This window comes from Prunus persica, chromosome G5 (genome assembly GCF_000346465.2).
Source record: "Prunus persica cultivar Lovell chromosome G5, Prunus_persica_NCBIv2, whole genome shotgun sequence".
NCBI classification, from domain to species: domain Eukaryota; kingdom Viridiplantae; phylum Streptophyta; class Magnoliopsida; order Rosales; family Rosaceae; genus Prunus; species Prunus persica.
The window spans coordinates 9,906,665-9,927,661 of record NC_034013.1 but is presented as its reverse complement, the minus strand read 5'-3'; the positions used below and the strand labels follow the sequence as shown (position 1 = coordinate 9,927,661).

The window sequence follows — 20,997 nt, the reverse complement described above, 5'->3', positions numbered from 1 at the left end:
CACAAAGCCGGCTAAAGGAAGGCAGGCTAAAAGGCGAAGCTGTCGCTGGCTTTTAGGCGCGTGTTTTATAATTCTCAGTTTTTTTAAGGCGTTTAGACCGTTATGTCCGTGGCTTTGTTTATTTATTGGATCCATCTTTAGTGTCCATAAACTGTCACAAGTTGTTGGGTTTGGGTATCAAAGACATTGGCTGTATAATGGTGGGCCTGATCTGATCCCAGAGTTTTTAACCATTTTGCACCCTATGATTCCGTTGCCGATTCCCTTGTAACTTGTTGGCTTTGTGTAACATATCTTATGTTCGAATGACGATCGGATCAATGCTAAAGCTCATTTTGTTGCTCGTCTCCTTTATAACTTTTTGGCTTTGAGCTACAACATTGTTAAAATTAATACATTGATTGCAAAATTTTAGTTATAACTAAAATTTGCGACCAGAAGTGCAAGAGTTCTTCTATCGTATTATTTCTTTAATAGAGGCGAGACTCATAGAGGCGAAAGCTCTACGGGCCTACTATGGGAACTAGATGCAAGGCACTGAACCACCTCTTCCATGCAAGGCCTCCTACCACGCTCGCTCGCAGTACAACTCAGCCCAATTTTCAAAATCCGAACCGCTTCCTCCGAGTTAACTCGGTCTCTCATCCTCTCATCCACAACCCTCTCTATCTCTCCCTTCTCAAACATCTCCCGCGCAAACCCCAAAAGACCCTCCTCTTTCCTTCCCGCCACAGTTTCCAAAACAAATATCCCAAACCCGAACACATCACCCATGCTGCCCCGACCCGACCCGGGCAGAAAGAAGTCCAACCCGTAATCTCCAAGGATAGGTCGGTAATTTAGGTCCAGGAAGACGCTGCTCGCCTTCAAATTTCCGTGAGCGAGCTCCTTGGAATGGAGGAAGCTCAAACCCTCTGCTATGTCCTTGACGAGCTTGAGCCGCCACGTCCATGGCAGCGCTCCAATCCCGAACAGCCACCTGTCCAAGCTTCCGTTCGGGTAATGATCGTAGACGATCATGGCCTCTCTACCGTCGCAGCACCACCCGCGTATGTGGGGTAGACTCGGGTGACTCGCCCGAGTTATTTGATCCCCGAGTCGTTTCGTAACTCGGGCGGAACTCAAGAACGGAGTCGAGAATCGCTTCACTGCGACTTGACACCCATTCACAAGCGTCCCTCTGTACAAAACGGACGTGCTGCCTCCTCTACAGTCGGTGGCCAAGACTTGGGCTTTGTCAAAACGCCGCGTTGCGATGTAGAGCTCCGCAAATGTGAAACGGCGAGGACTGATTGGGAGCATTGGCCTCTGTTTTGTGTCGAAGAACAAAAGTGCATCCGAGGTGTTTGTTTTTATGCGGCTGAAGTAAAAACTGAGCAAAGCCACTGAGCTCAAGCTTAGCAGAGCCACAAAGATCAAGAAACTGCTTGGTGGGTTTGTGTGGGGTGTGGTGGAGTACTTGGAGACTAGGTGCGCTACATTTCTGTGGCAAATTTTGGTGGATGGGACGTGAAGAGAAGCTTGTACTGTGGATGAAAAGTTCCATGAAAGTATATTGTGGATTGAATTTTGTGATGAATTTCCAGTGGAAGCAGAGAACCCTACGAACATGTACTCTTGAAGAAATGGAGAGAGGTTTAGAGATGAAGACAATATGGGTTTTGAGGGAATTGGGTTACCGTCTAAACCCAAGTGGATGTTGATGTGTTTATGATTGCCATCGTAGGTGATCCATGCTCTGTGGACTTTGCTATTGTGGAGGGAAATATTAGCTTCTGACAAATTGGCGGTTTTGAATGAGACTGCCGCCCCAAGGTTGATGCCAATGTGATCATCATTGGGGTCGCCAAATTGCGGATCGTGGTTAGTGTCAAACTCGACTGCAAACACCTTGTAATGGTTGCATGCATCGTTGAGGATTCCCAGCCAGGGGCCCGGCCGTCCTATGGTGAACTCGTCGGGGGAAATGACAAAGGCGAGGCCATTGCCCCCGCCAGTTGCCATGGAGTTAGTGGTGAATTGGAAGGAGAATGTGGTCTCGAAAGAAGCTGGGGTTAGTGTTAACGGGTCGAAGAGGCGTATAGGAGAGGAGTAAATGGCTCTGCCTACTTGGTATGTAGGCTGATCAGCTTGTGATGATGATGAATGGGGTATTTGAATCACACCCTTGTCATCTGAGACTCTTGCATTGCCAAGGAATTTTAGTTGAGGAAAATTGGTTCCAAGGCTTGAAGTTGTGTGAAAATTTGGGAAGTGAAGGTGTTTGGTGACATTTGTGAAAGGCCCCTTTGGGTGATGTGTGAAGGAAAATCTATGTGCCTGAAGAAGTTGGGGTTGCTGTACAAGATGCACAATTGAGCCTAAAATTAATAGCCACCATAAGCATGGTGGAGAATCCATTTGATGAAGGGTGAATGTTGGGGGAAGCTCAATTTGATGTTTGCCCTATTTATTGTGTAGGTGGGTGCCTTTTTTCTGGCTAAGAAAATGTTAAAAGTACTAAATTGCTACTGTAGATGTCAATTGTGGTCACAAAGCTTAATTCCATGCAACGTGTAGCATTTGCATAGATAGAGCTACAAGCTCAATATTTCCCCTTCGCCTTTTGAAGCATATCACTGTTTGATTGCGAAGCCTCCTATAGAAGATGTTTGCGAATCCAATTAAAATCAAGTGATCACCCTCAAAAGGCATCCGCATACGTCTCTGGCGGCTGACCTACTCTTTCCATGCCACCTTGAGACATGACAAAAGTCCTTAAAATGTTCTAAAGATAGGTAGCACTCAGAACCTTAAAAAAAGATAAGAAAAAGTTTACATCCCAAATGGAATAGTACATACCATGCACCTTATGCTTGCTTTTGTTTTAAGAATTAATGTCTTTTGAATCCCCCCAGCAACCGGAATGTTTGTGTGTAAACCCCCCTCCCCTAATCTTTCGTTTGTACTAAAATAATAATAATAATAATAATGTAGTTCATGTTACGTATTTCGACTCTCCATATAACATTAACATTGATACTATCTTCAATGAAATTTTGGCATACATAACTAAATATATTGAACAGTCACTTATATGATGTGAGGCAATTTGATCCCGCACAAATTGCTAACAAATATTTGGTAATAGGATTAGTTCCTTGGCCTTCAATTTTCATGGAAATAGTCATTCCAGATTTTCTTAGAAGTATGCAATGCATAACACAGTCTGTTCCATCATATAACACCATACATAATTCTCGATCATCTTCTAGCTAAGCTTTTGGTGCATATTGCTTCTTCATTTGTTAAGTTTCGATGCTTAACTTTTGTGCAGAGTGCTTGTTATCTTGTACAAGATTAGTGGAGCACTAGTTGTCCTCTTTTTCGCATTTTAAATGAACTCTTATCTTGCAAGTTGCAACTTATAAAGAGAAGAAAATATAAATATATCTTGATCTCTTTGGTGATCGTACGGATCACAAAATATGAAGCAATTTTACTGGCTTTAAAATTGCGGTGAGTACATGCGCATGCGCATATATATTGTATAATAGAAGTGCTTCAAATGAAATTTACTTGCAATGCTCAAATTTTGTTTTGTTGTAATCGCTTTTGAATTCAATACATTACACTTCCAAATTCCAACTAGCAGAATGTGAGTTGTGTAACTTTTTAGGTTTGAAGCATAATTAGAGGAGAAATCTTGAACGGGTTTATGCACGTCCCTCTCCTCGCATTCTGGACACGCGATCAATGAATGTGAGAGCTACTGTCTATTTTATGAGAACACATTCATTATTTTTTTATTTACTAGGCAATGCTGCCCTTTTTTCAGTTTGTGAACATCTTTCTGTATATGCAGTCAGATAATCTGGCAAGTTGTAGCTGACAACCCAATTCAAGGCTTGGTGTTGGGAGCCATGCTGCAAATAATTCAACAGAGAATTTATATTTGTGAAATTCAAAATGTTGTTAGAAATGTTGCAACAATTTTACAGAAATAGAGCAACCAGTCTACATTTGTAAGTGGTAATGGGAAGCAACTCAGAAGTAAATGAAATATGATACATAAAGATCAATCAAGTACCATTACCCTATTGAAAACATGAATTTATACAACCCCACATGGTAAGCTATCAGTTGGCCAGTTGTTACTGTCTGTAGCTGAGTTTTGCAAACATCTAATATCCCTTCAATGCTTTTCAAAAGTATTGGGTAGATCCTATGTATACTCCGCCAAGGTCACAAAACAGCCATATATCAGACATAAACGTGAGTTCATCATTTACTGTTTCTCCAGTTAACAAACAAGATCGATCGGTTCGTCTATCTTTTGCGCTTCGACTTTAAAGAGGTCACTGATTGAGAGTTGCTGTGCCAGTTGCGCTTCCTTTGATTGATGAACCAGTTGTTTATTTGCTTGAGCTGCAGCCCTGTTTCCTCCACAAGTTTTGCCTTGTCATCTTCCTGTATATATATTATATGCAGCTTTCATTGTTAATGGCATCACAAATATCAACAAATTGTAGAAGCAGTAAACAGAGCTGGAGGTAGAGATCTTGTTACCACAGCAACTTATTTTTATATCTTTCCTATTTTGTCTCTAATGTGCAACAAAATCATAAATGAATGGTGAAGTTGTTTGTTTACAGTTGGGTAGGGCCACTTTGAGTGTTGCTGCCACCAATTCTTCAACACTGTAGTAGTGTCACCAGGAAGTTTGCCTGCCCTTCTTTTTCTTAAAATCTCCTCCCTCACATCTTCAATTCTTGACTTAAAGCCCTGTAAATTTAAACGGTGTAAGTTTGTTATGGTTATACTGTCACATAGCAGCAATGTCTACCAAGAGCTTGGTATATTTTTAGGCAACAGTAAGCTCATTTTGCATCCCAAAACCAAAATGTAGTAGAATTAGCATTCATTATAACTTCAGCATTTATGTAACTTTTATGTATGTGCAATATTTACCTGCTTCAGCTCAATCTTCAATTCCTGGCGAACTCTTTCCATTAGCGATCGTTCCGATTCAGTTGGGAGTAGGGGGCCAAATCCCATCATGTCATGCCCGTCGCCGCCGGATTGATCCAAAGAGAAATCCATCTGCATGTCATCCTCATCATCTGACATTGTTGCACCTGAACCTTCACCCAGACTTACTCCTGAAAAGATGAAACAGAGGAAATTAAGCCTTCAAACTCAGCTACTAATTCTACTTTGTATTGGCAAGGAAATGACATAACTGAATGCCTTCCTCTACTTCAGCTTAATTTTCCATTCTATTTTGCTTTGTATCACAACATGTTCACAAAGTATTTACTTGTTACTCAATTTCCCTATTATAAAATTGTACAAAAATAACTCTTATACAAACTGACTGGTGAGCTGGGCCTATAAGCAACATTTTTATTTTATTTTTGGTTCAAAAGTAGGAAGGGGGAGGGGGATTTACTCACACGCTGGTGCCTAAGGGTTTTATTATATAATTTTGTTTTACAAATTAATCTAACATTAACAGTTAAATATTTATGGTATTCAGAAGGCACTATCACGAGTATTTTTAAAATATTTGAAACTTGGGAAGAAAACAACAAGACTCTCATCCTAATTACCTATAAAACAAAAGGAAAATGACCACTAATGTGTTAAGGTATTATAGGTCTTTTTCAATCACCTCACATTTGTAACAAATAATATAAGAGAAAAGAAAAGGAATTAACAGACCCTAGAAGGCATAAATATCAGGTCTACGCATGCATGGCAAGAATTGAACAAAGAACAACAACCACTATGATCCATATGGGTGTAGGGTTCACTTTTTTTTGGGGGCATTGTCGGTTGCACCTTATAACTAATAAAATTTGAATCCAACAAACCTACATCCAAATTTTCTTAAACAAATATAATATACTCGTTAATTTGGTGTATTACACTAATATTTTGTCCTTTCTCTGTGTTTGGCACTAATTTGTCTCTTTCTTTACCTTGATGTCAAGCACAACTCTTTCCCTTTCTCTTTGTTTTTTTATTTTCTTTTTTCATTCACTCTTTTGTGCTTGGATAGAAAACAAAATACTAGTCAAAATTGTTCAAGAAAAAAAAAAATATACTAGTCAAAATTTGATATGAATATGCCATTTGAAGTTCACGTACAAGTCTTAGGCGACCATGCTAAGTTCTACCTACTACTTCAGCTTGGGGAAAAAAATACAAGCCACAATTAGATAATATGCTACCAATAACCATATGGTTTAGTAAAATCAATCTCCACCTTTTATATTTGGCAACAAGTTTAAAGTTGGCTTGTTTGTAGTAAACAAGCAATTACTTAACCAAGTCACCATACCTTTTTTCAAATTTTAGTTACAAAAATAACGTGGCAAGGAGATGATGTCTCTAGCAATACTCTTGTCCAACTTTTTAGGATTTATTTTGATGTCTGTATCAATACTCTTATCCAACATTTTCTATATATACTAAGAGACCGAAAATGGAACACAAAGAACTCAAATGTATGCTGAATACTCTTAAACACTTGAGCCACAAGTCAAATGTCTTTTCTTTATTAATCTGTATTCTACTTTTTTGTTCGGTGTCTCTAACCCTAACAACCAATTAATGAGGATATAAATCCACACCAAAAAAATATTAATGAGGCCTTTTTCATAGCATTAATTAATTTATTGAAGTTTCACAATTCTTAATTTTATTATTTTGGTATTTTGATATAGTGAAAAGACTTTGTACCTGTTTCAGCTAGCAGCTAGCTAGCAGACCCCAATCAATCCAACCCTCACATAATCATTTATCATTCATAAATTATATGAGTGGTTACATGCACTTAGTTATACTCCACCACCAAATCTCCAAGTCACCAACTCACCAAACTTCCAAGATATGGATAAGCCAACAAACAAGTTCATGCATTGTATTTCCCAAAGAAAATAACAACAATAATAATGACTGCAATCATCAGAATTAAACGTATTCTTGAACCTATTAATATTTTGCTACCGCATAGTATAGTAATTTGGAGTAAATACTATTTTCAGGAAAGATTATGAATTCGAGTCTTAGCATTCGTATTGTGTGTGTGAATTTTGTATGTTATCGACCCTCTCTATAAGAAAGGTCTTAAAAAAAAAAAAAATCTCCTGCAATTTTATTAGTTGGTCATGGAGACTTATTAGGGTGCACCCTCTCCTCCCTCAGGAACTTCACTGAGTTTGAATCTATTAACCAACCGCTACCCAACTCTAATCTTTGATTATTTTTCTTGTAGACCCTACCCACTTCTTTCAAGGACAGTACTCAAACTTCCAGAACCCCAACATAGCTGGCCATTCTTATCCTTTATGCCTACCAAACGCATTAAAACACAAGCAATTTCATCCCCAATGACTAAAATAAACAAATATTAACAGTTCTAATGCACCAGGCGTGATGAAAATGCTTAGATATTCATGTCAAACACGAAATATGGTATATAATAAAGTACGAAATAAAATTATTAAAATCTACAGTAAGAAAGGTGAAGTTCTTTTCAGATGAGATGGAGCATATATACCAGTGAGAGCCTGCAAGTTGCTTTCAATTTCACGGCAGGCCATGACAGCTTCCACGGCATGGACTCTGACATGTTGCTGAAGTTGTTCTTTGAAAGAGCACAGAACGATCAAATATTGTGCCTGCAGAATCAAACCCCATACATAATAAAAGTCAATACAAGAGTAAATTAACTAAAATTTATTAATAAACAAAAAGACTAACCAAGAAGTTATCAAGCTCTTGGCGCTCATGGGGAGAGACTGAGTGGCCATGCTGCTGCTGAGAGGCATAAGAGCGCAACAGATGGTGTGACTGAGAGAGCTGCGCGTCTATGAGTGGCAGCTGATCGATTGGCGTGGCCACTCGGAGGCATGACACGTGGGCAGACAGAAGCTGCTCGTAGAGAGGGTGGGTGGCTATCTCAGCCTTGAGTTGTCGATTATGGTGCTCATGATGACCATCGCCGCTGCTTAAACCTCCACCACCCATCATGCCCAAACCAGATTCTTGCATTTTCTAGAGGGCCAAATTTAAACCAGTTTGTGATTTGGAGAAATGGGTTTTGTAGAGGAAGCTGTGATTTCAAAAGGGTATGTGAGGGTTGGGTTTTGAGGACCACAAAGAAAGTAGAGACCCCTTGTGTTTGAGAATGGATTTTTATGCCATTATGGTGTATGCCAGTGTGGGAGAGAGAGAGAGAGAGAGAGAGAGAGAGAGGGAAAGGGAGAGAGAGAAGGAGAGAAAGTTGCAAACTTGATAGCTTTGACAGTTTTATCGTTAATGGTGTAAGAAAGATGCCATGGAGAGCCGTATATCGGGATCTGAGACACACAACTTTCTGCACCACGTCTGAGAAAAACAAAGATTTTACATACACAGATATAGAGAAAGGAAAATTTGAAAGCTTTTTGTGAGGTTTTCAATGGTTTTGATGCCTCTTGAGAAATGAGTTCTTAGCTTAGAGAGGGACTGACTGAGGATGAAAATAGAAACAGGGGGCAATAGAATGAATCATTACCATGAAAGCGGTTGGAAGGGAGCTCATAAAAAGAAACAAGATAAAGCTGCTTGCTTCTGTGGCCTGACAATTTGATTGCTTATTTCTTTTCTGTTTCCTCTTGTTTTTATAATTTCCTCTGATTTTGTTTTTCTGGGGTCCTAATTCAACTTAAAGCTTACTCAGAGAAAAAGGGTTTTTCTTGGGGAGGTTAAGTATTTAATTCTAACTAATCTTGGTATATCAGGAATGAATTTTGATTAGGTATGCAATAATTCTTGGGTTAATTATCAGCAAGAAAATATGGATTCTTTTTTCCCTTTTAAAATCACAAATTAGACTTCAACCATCTATTTAAAGACCTGATTTGGACACTTCACAGTCTCATAAATGGAGCACTCCTTTCAATATGAATTCATTGTTGACTAACACTACAGTCTATCTACATATATGTAGCTTTCTAGCTATAGCTCTTGTGGTCACACTGTATAAAGTTGTGTAACAATTACTTTATTAACTTTTTTAGGGTCAGGGTGGATAAATAATAAATAAGCATATCAATATATGATACTCAATTCCAGCCATATATGCTATCCATGTTAAAATGTAAGCATTCATCATCATAGTGTAAAATTATCATACATGCATTAACGGTTATGACTCATTTATGTACGTGTTGACGACTAATTGTAATATAACAATAAATAGAATTAAAATATCATTTTATCAACGCGTATGTAGGTAATTCTTAACTGTTATAATACATTGTGAATTACCACAAATACGTCAACGTAATAGTCACCCAACTACATAGGTAGGGTGCTCCATTAATCAAAATATTGGCACCGTATTTTTGGTACCAAACCCTTACATTTTCTATATGTTTTGTTATTTAAGAAAGTCGGCTGAGGGTTGAGCTGTCACTGTTGCCGTCTCCTTTGGCTGGTGTATTATGCTTTTCAATATCAATTTGATTATTATTATTAATATTATTTTTCACATTTTCTCAAATATTTTTATTATTGTTGGGACAAAAAGAATTGAAGAAAAACTAAAGGCACCCGTTTGTTGGGAAACAAAATGACCCACCACCAAACCAAACCAACTGTTATTACAGAATCTACGTGGCACAAAACTACTGGGCCCACAAGATGGATTCCCACCCGTTCGATATGGTATGGTTGCCTTCATTTGGAGAGTATGTCTATGTTTGTGTGTGTTTTTTTTCTTAGGTGGTTGAAGATGCCAATTTTATTTTTTTTCCCTTTTGGTTGGAGGGATGCATGAATTTGTACCAAATTTTAAAACAATAATTTTTTTTTCCTGAAAAATAATATAAAATTCATGTTAAAATATAATATTTTAAGGACCTTCTAAGTTCATTTTCACATATAAATCTCACAATTGTACCTATATATAAAAATAAAAAAATAAAAACCTATGTTTATTAAGCATTTAGGATATGTCTTTAGGAATATGTTTGATGTGTCCTAAGTGGTGGTGATTGGGGCATTATGAGGAACAATATGGGTCCCACACAAGAAAAACAATTGTTGGGGAGGGATTTGCATAACTCAAGAATAGAACCTACAACACTAACAATATAAATATTCTTCCTATGTTCCTTTTGTTTTACGTGTGAATTTTGCGTAGGTAGCAAGGAAGCATTTTATCTATATGTAAAGGCTTTCAACCAACCACTCATTCCTAGTAATTTTGTAATATAAAAAACTTTATATCACAAATTTTAGAGAAAATTAAAACATTTGTATTACCAGAACCTTCTTATTCTTTTTTTAAGAATCTAAGGTGCTTTGTCAGTAGAGTATAATTCAGTTGGTTGAGTTCTTCCACCTCCACTCATGTAGATAGAAGTTCGAAACCCCTAAGCCGTCGCTCCCAATTGCTTATACTTAAATAAATAAATAAATAAAAATCTAAAGTGCTTTCAATATCCCTCGTTTTTAAAGTAAAATATTTATTTAAAAGAATTATGAAAATGCATATATGCATGCATGCGTCACAAACTATTTTTTTTTTTCTGTGTTAATGCCATACTTTAATAAATGAAAAAAAAAAATTTATAGCTTCAAGATCATTATCAATGAAAATTTTTAAAGTATTAATAAGAATTTTATATAAATAAATGTTTTGAGTAAGTTGTACCAACCTCATATTGCATCACAAGACAGATGATGCTACGAAGCACCTTCAATCGTTTCAATAATGTGTTCCACAAGAATCTGAAAGGAAAAATAAATGGGAGTCGTGTATGTTATCAACATCTAATTGAATGTATTAATTTTTCAATTCTTTTTGTATACATAAAAACCAACATTTTTGTTATAAAATAAATAAATGAACAAACCATTGGATTCTGTTTAAATCAAGTCAAATAGCTGAGATTTTGATATTTGAGAAAATGAGAGAAAACGAAGAGGAGAAAATAAAAGGAGAGGATCCTCTTCTATTGAATGAGAAAAGTCGGTTGGTCAGTTTAACTACGAATTCTCATGAATCTACTCATTAACTAAACGTGTCGATATTTCTCTAATTTTTTGCTTATATTATCCAATAAGTATACAAATTTTTCGAAAATCCTCAACCTATTTGTCTATGTTCAAATTCTTTATATATCAATTGATTACTCTTTATCTGTTCACATGGAATGACAAATATAGCTCTAATTCAAGCCACTTTTTTGCAACATGAACGAACCTGTATGAAGGCCGGTTGATAACTTGAAAGTCAAGGAAAAACTTTTTTGCAACGAACCATCTTTCTTTTTTTTCATTTTTCTCTTTTTTTTCGTCGTTGGTTTTAGTGGTGACGGTGGTGGTGGTGGTGGTGGGCAAAGAAGTAGTAGTGGGTTCAACATTCACAGCTGTAACTTTGTCGTCTTCTGATCTCCTACACTACATACTATACTTTGGGATTTGAAGATTAGAGTGGTCCTCAATCTTTCCTATTACATTATTTTATTAAATAAAAAAATAAAAATAAAAACAGAGTGACAGAGAGATGTATAAGAAAAAGTGTGGTCCTGCCAGACCAGAACAAAACTTGAGAGAGAGAGATGATCGGGTGTGGTCGCTATCAATTGGTCCCCCCAACATGCTTGACCTTTTCTTTTTCTTTTTCCCCCTGATGATCTTTTTCAGTGTCTGTCTTTGGTGATTCAGCCAAAATTGCTCCCAAAGTCAATCCACGGGCTAATCATCTTCAATTAACCAAAGAATCATTATATACATGCATGGATAATGAAATTTATTGTTGTAGCATATTAATTTTGACGAGAAATTTTAAGTTGAAAGATGCTAGGAAAATGTCCCATCTTTGTGCGGAGATAAGTTTTGACTGTTTACGCAATATAGATGCTATATGTATTAACGGTCAAGAATTACCTACGCGTGTGTTTGGTAATGATCATAGCATTATGATTTTTAGGATTAGGATCTCTTTTGATGTCTTAAATAGAGGACTAATGTGATTAAGAATTTTCATGGTTGCCCATTGATGTCATCAACAATCAAGAATTACCGTTTATACATTGTAAATACTATATATATCAACGGTCAATAATTACCTAAACCTGTGTTCGGGAATGATTCGAGCATTGTAGTTTTTAGGGTTAAGATCACTGTTGATGACTTAGACTGAGGAATTAATGTGATTAAGAATTTTCATGGTTGCCCATTGGTTGGTTGATGTGGATGTGGATCCTAAGAGGAACAAATTGGCTTCATTGTTGGTTGGGGCCCCCTCTAGCTTGAGAAAATTGACACACCTTCCACAATTATGTTGTGGGCAAGGCTAGTAGTGGGTAGAGAAGAGAAGGGCTTTGACACGCTTCTGCTCACAAGTTCACGAAAGATCAATTAAAATGTGACACTAAAGAATATCTTTTGGTGTAATAAAACTAGCGACAAATATTACACTTTCAAATGCACATTGGCTGATCCAATAAGCGCATATTAATTACTCTAATCTAATGATTGATGGGAAGCATATTGTTTTATACTACAGTCAAGTCATGTTTGGTGATTGGAATTGGGTTGCATTATGAGGTGGGTTGGATCACATTGGATTTGAAAAGATAACAATAATTTAATGATGTGTTGATACTACATATGATTTAGGTGCGGAATTAACTAAAATATGCTATGCATAACAGGGTTAAACATAACCCAGTTCCGGTTGTTTTAACATTTAACTAGGATTATGGATCCTATTCTGCCCACCAAATAGGCCATATAAATTTTATTTATTTATTTTAAAATTTTAACCATCCAATTATAATAACATGATATGGCATTGCTCAATACCGAAAAAGTAAAAATAAATAAAAGCAAACTATACATGTATTTTGTTGAATCATATGTGCAACATTCTCCGGGCAGCAGTCAAGAATGACGTTTCCTTATTATTATTATTTTTTCAATGCCTCTTGATTACTGTTTATGTTTTTCACTTTTGCCACATTAGAAGTTTAGAACCCATACGAAATAGCCAAATGGAATGTTGTTATGATCCATGCATGCTCAAAGTCAAAGGATTGATGTAAGAAACGTAAGCAGCGGCAATGATGAAAATGCATGGAGAGTAAAAAAAAAAATTTCGAAATGGGGCTTGTATGGCCGAAGTGGACATCATTAAGATTGATAGGAAAACATGCTACATCAGCTCAGAATGTTAGTGAACCAGAGCCCATCACTATAATCCTGTACTTCTCTGAACCTCTCCAATGAGTTAGAACAGGGACCTCATTCATCTTCCTACAACCTCGAGAAAAATCAATCCGGTTAGAACAACTGCCAGGCTGGGAGGAGGGCCAGTGCAAGATTGTTTATATACTTGACTCTATTTACAGTCAAAAAACTTTCATCTAAAAATCCCATATAACGCTGGACTGGGTCGATTAACGTCATGAAATAAATCGGGGCCAAGACACAGATGCCATTTACAGTACAAATTTATAACTGCTTGCCGTCGGAATTCACATCAAAGTACACTTTTCCTTGGATTTTGCTTCAGGTCTTGCAGATGAGGACGTTGGCGTTCTGGGATTGCTCCTTGTCACCTGCAAAATTTCATTTGTTTGCTCTTAGATTCACATGCAGTCCTTCATAAAGAAAAATCAAAATAAATCCATCATTTGCTATGATTCATTGCAGGATCCAATTGTAAAGCAAAGATAAATGAAAATTAAACCCCAAAAAAGTATGCAGTCAGTCGACTTGTCATTGTAAAAATCAAATGTTTTTACGTCAGAAAATGCTATGAAACATCAACTAAAAGAAATATTAAAAAAGGATTATCGAAATTACCGTTCTGCGGTAACTCTGAACAAGACAAAGTTAGCATGGAATTGTGGTAACTCTGTACAAGACAAAGTTGAAAAATATCCTTTTACAGGGGCAAAATTCAGGCCACTCTTGTTCAGAAAGAAACAGCGGTAATCATTGCAGTCCAAGGACAAAGGGGCTTAACCTTGTCTGAATCCAATTGGTTTCATAAATTTAGGGGGATAAATAAGTATATCGCATTCCATTTATACCAGAAAACTGAATTAGAAAATCAGAGTCCAAAGAAGTCCCTTATCAAATGAAAATATCCATGTTTTCCTTTCTTGTGTTCACACCTGTTCTTTTCTAAAAGAAAAAAGGAAAAATAAGGAAATTTCTCTAGCAGATTACTCTAACCTTTTTGCGAATCATAGTTGAGTCATGAAACCCATTAGCTACAAAATCCCAACATATAATCGGCAAATAACTGAGGTGTAACACTAATGATTAAACAAAAAAATAATACCTGGGGACCCGTAACCATCCTTGAATTCCCACTAATAGATGGTTGCTGCGAATTTTGTCGTTGGGGTTGTTGATCGAACTCCTGCTGTTGCAGAGCAATTGCCAATTGCAGATCAGAACTGCCACAACACAAAAAATTTACAATATTAGTAAATTTAAACTCAATGGCCAAACCGTAATCTTAATTAGCTAGTTGTCACTTGTCTAATGGCACAGAGAGAGAGAACTGTGTAACCAGTTAGTACTTTTCAATAAACTCTAAAATCATCATAATGATAATTAAATGACAAAAATGTTTCTTATTTGGCTATTTTTGCAGGGATGGTCCTCGAAACGTGATCCAAAAGTTGATGGTTTGGATCACAAGATCACATTGTAGGGTGGGGCCCAACAATGTGGTCCTTTATTTGCTTGAAAAGAAAAACCCCTCTTTAGAAGGGGAGATGCTAGGTATATATGCATATCTATATATGTAACTTAAGCAGCACACAGTAACCCAACATTCAAACAGTGGTAATATCACTAAAACTTCATTTCTCGTAAGGCTTTAAACTACAGAATGTAAATCAACTTCTGATCGGCAACTACAAGCAAATTAAAATGATTACTTCATATCAAAGCCCGCTTGTGATGCACTGTCGATGCTAGCAAGATAGTCCTGAAACATTTGATTTCATTTTATTATCTTGGAAGCAATTGTGAACAGACTAAATATATTAGTAATAAAGGTACTGCATACCGCAGTGGTCGTGACAGCATTGTTTTCATCCCAAGTGTCATTTGCATGATTTTCTACCTTAAATTCTTTAAAGTTGCCTGTCATAAACAATGTATCCCCATTGACCTGAAAATCATAGGGAACCATAATTAGGATATTGAAGGGTAGAAAGAGACAAAAACAGATACTAAACAATGCGCATATAAGAATAATACTAGGAGTTCCGAGTTTAAAAGCTTGAGCATCAAGGCACCATACTATTCTGAAACCATCTCTCTTCATTTGGCACCTTTATATTTATTTCTAAGGCAAAAAATAGTGGAATTGCTAACGAACTTTTTAAGATAACATTTCAGCTAAGAAACAGAAAACCAGCCAAGTCAGGCCAGTCAGGTTCCTCAGGTCCACCAGAAAAATCCCCACTTCTAGATTACACCAATAGTCCATCAAACATGGAGAAATCAACAAAGTTCAGATATTTCCCTCAAAATGCATAGGTTCAACCATAAGATAAATTAACCTAAAACACAGCATCTCTATCTACTTTTGACTGGGATCAAAACCAGTGGCCAAGCTTTAAATAGTTTGATGCAGAACAGTATCCTTGACAAAAAAAACATAGGAATTACAGATTTTACCTCATTTAGCTTTTCCCACACCAAATCAGGCTGATTTATGTAACCCTGATCAGTAGCCAAAAGATAAAGTTCGCCATTGAACTGCAAATGAAATGAGATCTGTTGAATATTCTTTACAAAGGAAAGAAAAGGATGTGTTTCGATCAATTTTATTTTCCACCAGATATTTATTTAACTTCCACAGCCTACTGACCTTAAACATGGTGCTGAAGTGATTATTGCGGAAGAAAACGCAGAGTTCACGCTCTTTAAGGCCATCTTGTAAGCAGAAAAGGCTTTAAAAAAAAAGAAAAAGAATCACAATAAACAAATGGAGAAGATGGCAAAATCCATATTGAATGTAGGACTTAAAAATTTCAAACAGTAAGCCAGCATACCCATAGAAAGTCAACTGGCTAGCATTGTTCTTCAAAAAATTCCTGATCAATTCACCTGAACCCAATTTGCAATTGGAATGGGAGACATTTTATATCAGAATATTAAAAACATTAACTGCATGCATACAAGGTAACAAATTTACAAAGGAATGACGACAAGATCCACAAATAATCATTTCTCCCCTCTGATATCTTACAGTACTCACCTTGTTGTGGAGTGATTTCACCCTTGGACCGTGCATCTAAAGGGCTTTTGTCAGCTTGATTCGCAAGCACCACCTCACCTTCATATACAGGCTCTTTGTCTTGCAAAACGGTAGTTACTGAATCCAGAATGCGCTCCTCTCCTTCATAGATGGGCTCACCGCCACTCGATGTCAAAGTGTCCAATGCATCAGTTTGCTGCACTCTGCCACTAGATGAATCCAAACCCACATTTGGAGCAGATAAGCAAGATGCCTGTGCCATGTTTCTCCCATTTTGCTTATCTAGACTTCCATGAGCATCAGTTGTAAGCTTGGCCTGACTCTCAAATTTCTCATCTCCTCGTGAACCATCTGTATGGTTCTCATCCAAGGACTCAGTATCTCTCCCAGGAAAAAAAGAAATACCACTTTCAATCTGGACTGATTCATTTGTAGTGCTTTTCGCAACCAGATCATTGGAAAGATGCTCTTGTGATTTCAGATAAGTTGGCTGATCAATATTTTCTGCCTTATTAGTCTCCAAAGGTGATGAACACGCTGTTTGCCCGGGAGTAGTATCGAAAGATATCAAATTAATACTCTCATTCCTGGAGGCATTGCAATCTTCTGGTACAGACAGATCAGACAGATGAATATTATTGTATTCAGCAGTGTGCTTCTCTGATTTATCTACAGAATCTACACACATAACATTCTCGGGACGTGTACTTCCATCTGAACCAACCGACGGAGGGGCATTGTCAGTAGTGGCTCCAAGAGGATCACCAACTGTAGTTGTCAGTTCACCCTCAGACATTTTTAAAGCCATTATCAACTCTGCTTCTTCTTCAAGGTCACCTTTTCTTGCCTTTGGTTCATCAGAAGCTGAAAGTGGAGACTCATCAAATGATCTAGTTTTAGAAAGGCATGGTGAAGGGACACCCAGGGTTGCAGTTGTTGCAGCCGCAAAATCTACGCAATCTTCTTCTGGAGTATTCTTACATTCACTCTCCATATTCCATGTTTCCAGTGCAACAAGCTCCCCCATAAGAGCATTATAGGATTTTGACCCAATTGCATTAGCGGTATCATCATCCTGGTAAACATGCACGAGCAAATTGAATATCAAACCAAAGGCCATTAAGTAAATACCAGATAGCATATTCTTCCACATAACTCGGCAAAACATTCGAATAAAAAGATGATGAAAGGAAGAATACAATGTTAAAAACCAGTGAATAAAGCAAGTATGAATTATAGCCTTGTAGCCTGCTGACAACATCAATGAATTCTCTCAACATCAAAAAAATCAAAGTAGCACCAGAGCATATACTTGTACCAATAACAAGTTGCCCACTCCAGAAATGAGATGCACCAACATAGGAAAAGCATATAAAACTGTCAAACTATATGCTGTTTTCCCACTCCAGAAATTCTCAGAGATCAAATGCTGTTTTATTTCCAGTTATGTTGTGCTACATGATCTAACTACTAAATACCATCCTATTGCTTCTAGAAAATACCACCAGGCACCATCTTAGCAATACATACACAATGTTCTTGTTTAGGCAAAACAATTTGGGCCCATCTTTGTGGGGAGGCACGTGATAGCCCACTTTGTCATTAGCTATCTTTATATTGTAAAGGCACACTTGACAACCACATTATAGGCACAAGATGGAAAAGTTTTTAAGTAGTCAGGCATGTGATACCCACCTTAGTTGTCTTATGAAGATAAATGATGTCTTTATGTTGTAGAGGCATATGATAATCTAGTTTACATGCATGAAATGGTCATTCAAGGAAGCACAAGCACAAATTTATTTACTATTGTTTTTTGTTAAGTTTCTTTTACGTTTCTAAGTTATTAATTATATTTTCAAATTATATAACAAGTTGGGCATGATTATCAACCATGCTCCAGCTTGAGGGCGACTCTTGGAGCATAAAAATATATTATAAGTAGGAACTAAGAAGATTTGCTTTCCTAGTTTGTTTAGGGTGTGATGTAGTTTCTACTTAGCATAGCTTGGTTGTGACTTATTTTCTTATAGTGAAGCTGTCATTATGGTTAAACTCTATTTTAACCTTGTTAGGCTTATGATTAATCAATATAATTCTCTTCCCATTTTCTCGATAACTACATTATGTGAGAACAACCATTTAGGGTAACAAGTAGCAAGCCTACTACACCAGGCTCAAAAGCATCAAGCATCAACCACCAGCAACCACCAGAAGTTTTGCAATAAGCAAACTTAGTGCTTCAGTAACTCTACTCATGCTAAATAAGGCTAGAGGACTAAAGGAGCAAACCTGGGGGTCCACTATCCAACCATGATATAGTGGAATGTCTAACAGGTCAAATATGGCACATTCTGGAGTAAACTCAAAATCACCTATCCTGCAATCAGTAGGTAAATTTCAATTAAATTAAAACTCACAAAGTAGATCATCACAGTAAATTACAGGTCGAAATAAATAAGGACAACCTTCTGAACTTTATGTTGACATCAATGCCTGTTGCAAGTTGAGGGAGTAGATCGATAGCATCAGCAATGTTCTGCTGTTGATTTTCTACATATCCTGCATCTTTATTCTACAACACAATAACAACCTTGTTCACTTTAATTTACACAAAGAAAGAGATAAAATCAGAAGTGTTCGTGACTGCAAATTATTATTTTTTACATCAATATTACTGTTAGAATCAATTAATCGTTCAGCAATGAGCGAAAGCAGTTTCTCTTGTGAGACTTCTGTCGTGTCTGGACTCAAGTTCAAGCTGTTCCTCAGTGAGAGAACATTACCTGTAAGAAAATCAAACACAAACCAATAAAAGTCGGCATGAGTCCTTTTCCTTAATAAAACACTAATATTGGTATGGATGTCTTTCCTTATGCGCACGTCAAAGGGTTATTCACGTTCAACCTAACTTGCATAAGAAAATATAACATACAAGCATGCATGAACCTTGTAATTGATTATAGGCCTGAGCTCATGAAGCAAATAATTTTTAGCCAAATAGCAATGGCACCTAAGATTCATAAAGTTTTTCATTCAATTTCCGCAGATTTCCCAGCAAGCAAAAGACTAATGCCGTGCTATTCCATCTTGGCTTGATAACCAAATGGAGTATTGTTTCCTAAGAAGCACGGACAATTTGTTTCAATTGAAACATCAAACCAAGTAGCTGATCAGACTATGTTATATTTATTATTTTCCCAATTGTCAACCTGCAAAGTTCTGTAAAAGTTGAAAAGCATAATTCAAATTATTCCTGATGTTCCTTCAAAAAAATTATTCCTGATGTTAACTAGCAAAACCCTCATAGCAATGCATATTTGATTAAGGGCCAAAACTGAACTTTCTTCGGTTTCTTTTATTATTATTATTTTCAACAGCAAGATTGACAATCACAAAACCCTAGAAATGAAATGGAAACTCATAGCAGAACCCTCCAATGTCTAGATACAAAACAGGATTAGGCAACATTTGTAAGGATCAAATACCGATTTTAGAATTAAAAAATAGACAAAGAAATTAAAAAAGAACAAAATAATTCGGAATATTTAGTGATCAAGTCGGTATTTTCTGCCATATTTGTTTGCCAAAAAAAGGCATACGAACAATAACAGAATTTTCGAATCTCAATTCGGAACTACACTAAACACAACTGCAACTCCCACTAGGGCAGAAACACACGCAACAAAACAAAATTGAGAATCAAAATTCAAATCCCTTAATCACTTTCCCCCACTTTCTTGGCAACCAATCAATCCAAATTCCAAAGCAAGAAAACTTAGAAACCGAACCCTAAACGAGCGAGAGAGAGAGAGGGAGAGATGAATTACAGATTGCCAGAAGAGGGCAGGGACCATTGTCGTTCTGGAGGACGATAGGCGCCGAACGTCCCAAGAATTGGATGAGCTTCGTCTTGTGCACGCACTCTTTCACTGGTTGTTGCTGCTGCTGCTGCTGCTGTTGTGGTTGTGGTTGTGGTTGCTGCTGTTCTTGGCCTTGTTCTTCAGTCGATGACGACGCCATGGCTCTAATTGAGGTTTGATCACCACCTTCTAAATTTTTCTGTTCGTTCAGAGAGAGAGAGAGAGGGTTGTGACTTGTGAGCATTTACGCATTTTTGTTTGACGGAAATGCCAGAGCAAGTTCTGAATTTTTCTTTTCTTTCTTTTCTTGAATAATTTGTTTGTTGAATTTTTATATTTATAAAAAATCTTTTTCCAATTTCTTATTATTGAAAAAAAACAAAAACAAAATGGGTTTCCAATTTTGTAAGCTGGAAAAAAGGAGATGACAACGATATCAAATTATTCTTATTAGATACTAAGATTAGTTAACTTAAACACACTATCAGACCAACCAAAAAGAAGACACACACTACATGTGTGGCCAATGGGGTCTAACCGGGTAGAAAAAGACCTTAAAAAATTATTTTTTGTAGTTTAGACTATCTATTGTAATAAAAAAATAAACATACTAACTCATTTGTCACTTCTATTTGTATTTTTGTATCATTGAAACTCTTACCATATGGAATAGGCTTTTTTTTCATTTATCTTCGAAGTAAGGTCGAATTGAACTTAGTACTTCTTTCTACATTATGATCTAATCGGTCAATATAGTAAAACTTATATAAATGCCAACATTTTCTAACCTAAAAACAAGGGTCTAATTAGTAAGTTTAGGAGGGTTCTTCTATGGTGACTTCATAAAAGGCCGTCGTTCAA

General features: G+C 36.8%; 3 protein-coding genes across 4 annotated transcripts; all 3 read right to left on the bottom strand.

Annotated features, from left to right (window-relative positions):
* On the bottom strand, positions 487-2,004 carry LOC18776285 (L-type lectin-domain containing receptor kinase VIII.2). Its single transcript, XM_007210028.2, has one exon. It carries the CDS (start codon positions 2,002-2,004, stop codon positions 487-489), a length of 1,518 nt encoding a protein of 505 aa, XP_007210090.2.
* Positions 3,913-8,805, bottom strand: LOC18778103 (homeobox protein HD1). The gene is made up of 5 exons (XM_007209363.2): positions 7,750-8,805; positions 7,547-7,667; positions 4,951-5,141; positions 4,633-4,764; positions 3,913-4,449 (listed from the first exon to the last, which is right to left on the bottom strand). The coding sequence occupies exons 1-5, from the start codon at positions 8,038-8,040 to the stop codon at positions 4,309-4,311; spliced, it is 876 nt and encodes a 291-aa protein (XP_007209425.1). The 5' UTR covers positions 8,041-8,805; the 3' UTR covers positions 3,913-4,308.
* Positions 13,140-20,540, bottom strand: LOC18776940. Of its 2 annotated transcripts, XM_007211237.2 has the most exons (12): positions 20,104-20,515; positions 18,941-19,059; positions 18,742-18,848; positions 18,566-18,653; positions 16,274-17,348; positions 16,068-16,122; positions 15,884-15,965; positions 15,691-15,771; positions 15,074-15,178; positions 14,943-14,992; positions 14,336-14,453; positions 13,140-13,604 (listed from the first exon to the last, which is right to left on the bottom strand). In XM_007211237.2, the coding sequence occupies exons 1-12, from the start codon at positions 20,378-20,380 to the stop codon at positions 13,521-13,523; spliced, it is 2,241 nt and encodes a 746-aa protein (XP_007211299.1). In that variant the 5' UTR covers positions 20,381-20,515; the 3' UTR covers positions 13,140-13,520. The 2 variants fall into 2 exon arrangements, with proteins under 2 accessions (XP_007211299.1, XP_020419720.1); XM_020564131.1 differs by lacking the exons at positions 13,140-13,604; positions 14,943-14,992 and having other exon boundaries at positions 14,366-14,453; positions 20,104-20,540.

What these genes read in the sequence shown, in the direction of transcription:
- LOC18776285 (XM_007210028.2), bottom strand. Translation starts at nt 2,004, where the DNA reads ATGGCAACTGGCGGGGGCAATGGCCTCGCCTTTGTCATTTCCCCCGAC.
- LOC18776940 (XM_007211237.2), bottom strand. Translation starts at nt 20,380, where the DNA reads ATGCTCACAAGTCACAACCCTCTCTCTCTCTCTCTGAACGAACAGAAA. An exon ending in AGCCAGTTGACTTTCTATGG is followed by an intron (nt 15,966 to 16,067) that starts GTATGCTGGCTT and finishes TTTTTTTTAAAG; the next exon opens with CCTTTTCTGCTTACAAGATG. An exon ending in ACTTCAGCACCATGTTTAAG is followed by an intron (nt 15,772 to 15,883) that starts GTCAGTAGGCTG and finishes TTTCATTTGCAG; the next exon opens with TTCAATGGCGAACTTTATCT.
- LOC18778103 (XM_007209363.2), bottom strand. Translation starts at nt 8,040, where the DNA reads ATGCAAGAATCTGGTTTGGGCATGATGGGTGGTGGAGGTTTAAGCAGC. An exon ending in AAGAGCTTGATAACTTCTTG is followed by an intron (nt 7,668 to 7,749) that starts GTTAGTCTTTTT and finishes TTGATTCTGCAG; the next exon opens with GCACAATATTTGATCGTTCT. An exon ending in CAACTTGCAGGCTCTCACTG is followed by an intron (nt 5,142 to 7,546) that starts GTATATATGCTC and finishes TCATCTTTTCAG; the next exon opens with GAGTAAGTCTGGGTGAAGGT.